Source organism: Ursus maritimus, unplaced genomic scaffold, assembly GCF_017311325.1.
Source record: "Ursus maritimus isolate PB19 unplaced genomic scaffold, ASM1731132v1 scaffold_21, whole genome shotgun sequence".
Taxonomy (NCBI): Eukaryota; Metazoa; Chordata; class Mammalia; order Carnivora; family Ursidae; genus Ursus; species Ursus maritimus.
In genome coordinates, this window is record NW_024424564.1 from 46,275,380 (window position 1) to 46,279,566 (window position 4,187).

The 4,187-nt window shown below is 60.6% G+C and overlaps 1 protein-coding gene across 1 annotated transcript; it reads right to left on the minus strand.

The window, feature by feature from the left end:
- Window positions 1-727: 727 nt before the first annotated feature.
- On the minus strand, window positions 728-2,091 carry SSTR3 (somatostatin receptor 3). The gene has a single exon (XM_040637490.1). It carries the CDS (start codon window positions 1,985-1,987, stop codon window positions 728-730), a length of 1,260 nt encoding a protein of 419 aa, XP_040493424.1. The 5' UTR covers window positions 1,988-2,091.
- Window positions 2,092-4,187: the final 2,096 nt, after the last annotated feature.

Sequence of the window (4,187 nt, forward strand, 5' to 3'; positions counted from 1 at the left end):
CAAGTACAAAACGAGATACAGGGCCTTGGATGGGCCCAGGCGGTAAGGGACCCTGAAGCCGGCCTGAGCGACTTTCCTGGGAAATCCACCGCCTCTCAGGACCAGGAACACAGGAGTCCCAGCACTGACCGTCTGGGCCAAGAGGGCCTGGAGGTGATTGGNNNCAGGTGAGGCCTGAGGCCCAGAGAGGAGGAAGAGCTGGCCGAGGCCTTTCAGCAAGTGGGGGAGGGCTGATGTGGGGCCTGAGCGGTTTGAATCCCTCCCGGCACTGGGTAAGACTTTCTTCTACTTGGGGCCCCAGTCCCTCCCCTGCGAACCTGACTCTGACCCCCGGAAAATCAGATCTTGGTCTGTCCCTCCAAGGGCCAAGATTCAGGCTGGTCCACCAGGATGCTGTGTCTTTGAGGGGGAAGGCCAGTCTGCACCTGCCCCCTGGACCTGGGCCCCACTCTGGAAGGCCAGCCAGCCGTGCTACCCCTCTGGGCTTCTCATCCAGCAGACCTTGTCCTGGCTGATTCCTCCCATCCCTGAGTCACAGAAGAGAACACAAGGCCCAGAGAAGGAAAGGGACCTAGGCAAGGTCACACAGCGAGTCTCGGCAGCTATGGGATCAGAGCCCAGGCCTCCAGACATCCCATCGTGGGCCTCTGGCACCATGGACGGCATGCCCCAGGCACACCCACTGCCTCTGTCCCGTCCTTGGGCCACGCTGGCCCTCCGCGGGCCCCTACAGAGAGCTGATGTGCAGTGCGCCCGGCGTGTCTGCAGCCGAGGCCTCTTGGGGGAGGAACTGCTTGTCCTTGCCGGCCTTGCCGCTGGGCGGCCTCTCCTGCCTGCTGGTGCCCGGCTGCGCGATGAGGCTGACCCGGCCATTCACCTCCTTGCCCTCCCCCTGCTTCCCTGCCCCCTCCCGCTCCTCCTCCTCCCCCTCGTCTTCCACCATCTTCTCCGCAGGTCCGCCGGAAGGCTCCTGGCTGCGCACTCGGCGGGAGGGCCGCAGCAGGACCCTGCGAAAGCCCTGCTTGAAGCGGTAGGAGAGGAAGCCGTAGAGGATGGGGTTGGCGCAGCTGTTGGCGTAGGGCAGCGCCACCACCAGGAAGTAGAGGCCGAAGAAGGCGGGCTCCTCGGGCAGCGGGCACACCACGTTGACGATGTTGAGCACGTAGAACGGCATCCAGCAGAGGACGAAGAGCGCCACCACGGCCACCACCATGCGCGTGACCCTGCGCTCCGAGTGCCGCCGCCGCTGGCACGAGGGTGCCCGCACCCGCCGGCCGGCCGAGCGCACCTTGACCACGATGAGCAAGTAGCAGAGGCAGATTACCAGCAGCGGCCCGAAGAAGCCCAGCGCGGCCGTGTAGATGATAAAGCCGGCGCGCCAGGCTGCCGCCGGCTCGGGCCACTGCATGTGGCAGGTGCTCATGCCGTGCGGCACCCCCGAGAAGACCACCACGGGCAGCACCACCACCGCCGAGGCCACCCAGACGGCCACGCTCACCGTGCGGGCCACGGGAGCCGTGCGCCAGCGGGCGGAGCGGGTGGGGTGCACGACGGCCAGGTAGCGGTCCACGCTCATGACGGTCAGGCAGAAGATGCTGGTGAACTGGTTGATGCCGTCCACGGCCATGACCAGGCGGCACATGAGGGAGCCGAAGGGCCAGTAGGACAGGGCGTTCTGGGCAGCCAGGAAGGGCAGCCCCAGCATGAAGAGCTCATCGGCCAGGGCCAGGTTGAGGATGTAGACATTGGTGACCGACGGGCTGGCCGTATGCCTCAGGACCACGTAGATGACCAGGGAGTTGCCCAGCAGGCCCACCACACACACCACCAGGTAGACCAGTGGGATCAGAACACCGCTGACAGCCAGCCCTGCCACGCTTGGGGCCGCCGACGCATTTCCCAGGGTGGCATCCAGGAGCCAGGCCGAGGAGGTGTTCCCAGGTTCCAAGGTTGTGGGCGCCGACGCGGGATAGCCAGGGGTGTCCATGGCCGAGGGGAGGGTGGTCAGCAGTCAGCTATTGGCCTGGAGGAGGAAGGACACCGCTACGTCACAGCGAATGACGGCTTTCTCTGCACTGCCCCTCCCCCACCACCCTGACCTTGGAGACTTGTAGCGCTACCCGCCAGAGTTTGACATACACCTTTTACTCTGCACAGGCCAGCAAGGTGGGCCAGCAAGCTGTCCCCACTACTCAGAGGAGGAGTCTGAGTCTCAGAGAGATGAAGTGTATCACGGCTGGGGGTGGCATGGGACGTGGGCTTGTCTGGCTCCAAAGGGCAGCGACCTTCACTGACCTGTGCACCACAGTGTCCCCTTCACCTTCTCACTTTTGCACCTGTGCACCTGTGCGTGCCCCACAAATGTATAATAGAGGAGCGAACGGATCATTTCATCAGCCCATGGCGGCATAGGGCCTTCCTTCCGTTTTTCAAACATCTTTGACGCCAATGGGTTTGACCTTGCAACTCAGTGAAATCACATTGTTTCATAAAGCAATACCTGCCCTTTCTACGTAGGGTGCCCCGGCTGGCAGAACCCCAAGTGGATCCCCCCTGTGATAGACTGAATGTATTCCCCCCTGCTTCCAAATTTGTGTACTAAAATCCTAACCCCCCGGAGATGGTATTGGGGGATGGGGGGCTTTGGGGGCTGCTAAGGTCTTCACAGTGGAGCCCCCCTGAATGGGATCAGTGTCCTTATAAAAGGCCCCAGAGAGCTCCCTCACTCCCACCGTATGAGGACACAGCAAGATGACTGACTGTGAATGAGGAAGCAGGTATCACCGGACAGAGAATCTGCCGGCACCTTGATCTTGGACTTCCAGCCTCCAGAACGGTGAGAAATAAATGTTTTTAAGCCCTCCCTCCCCAGGCTGTGGCATTCTGTTATAACAGCCCTGAATAGACTAAGAGCCACCAGCCGGTCTCAGCCCTTACATTTGAAAACCAGTGCTGCATATCACGGGCTTTAACCTTGAACCTCCGTCTCTAGATGAACTGCAGAGGACCATGAACGCCCCCCCCCCCAACGCCAAACTGCGGTGCAAAGCCCAGAGCTTCCATCAGGTTCTTCAGATTCTGAATGGCATTAAGAACCACAGGCACGGGGATGTCCCCTCTCCTGGGAATGGGAGTGCTTGGGGACTTCCCAAGCCTAGCCCATCCCACAGTGCCCCCACAAAGGCCCTGCCTGGGGTGCTAGCTGTGAACCTGGCAGGGTGGGCACATGGGGCCCCTTCTCTCCCCGTGGTGAGAAATTCACAGCACCCTGAGGGGAGGTACAAGAATACCCACCCCCTCCGCACAGGTGGGGCAGGCTTCCCAGAGAAGAGGGCATTTCAGATGGGCCTTGAAGCATGAATAAGAGTTTGCCCAATGACACAGTGGGAACCGGCATGCCCGTTCACTTCCTTAGTCCGTTTCTTATCACGCCTCCCGTGTATGATAAGGAGCTAGGACTCTTCCCCATTTCCCGGCTAGACTGGCTCTCCTTAAATGTGGAGACACCCTCTGGGCTTTGAACCGTCTCCTCGTCCCTTCACACAGCACAGGCTCTGCATCAGTGTTTGAGGCATTGAATGAATCAGAGGAACCCAGAGTGGACAATTCTCAATGCAAAGGGAGGATGAATTGCTGATAGCAGAAATTCAAGCCCCACTCGCTCGGAAATCCACGCACTTCAGCACTTGTGAGCCTCCGTCAGCAGGACTTCCTGGCTCTCAGGAGGCCCAGTTATAGCTTAAGCCTCCCCCGGGGCCGGGACCTCTCCCCACCCCTTCTTCCTGATGACCTTCCCCAGTCCCTTGGCTCCTGTCCATCCCCTGCCTATCCCTACAGAAAACCCTGAGAGAGAAAGAAAGCCTCCGATATCCCCACTCTGAGCCAACACTGAGTCTGGATCGCCTCGAGTGGGACCTGCCACCTGCATTGCCCCATCCAGACACTACTTATAAGATACAAAGCTTCTGGAAAGGAGAGGCACCCCAGCTTGGAGCAGACACCTCTCGGTGGGTGAGCCTGCCTAGTTGCCCCTGCTCGAGGATCTTGGGTTCCTAAAGGCTCTGAGCACCAGGCCCGGCAACGTGGAGAATGGCAAAGAACCCCTTGGCCGTGGCTCCTCCTGATGATACCCCAGGCTGGTTGGGCTCAGAGCACCCCTCCCTGCTCCTTCAACCCGAGGGGAGGAG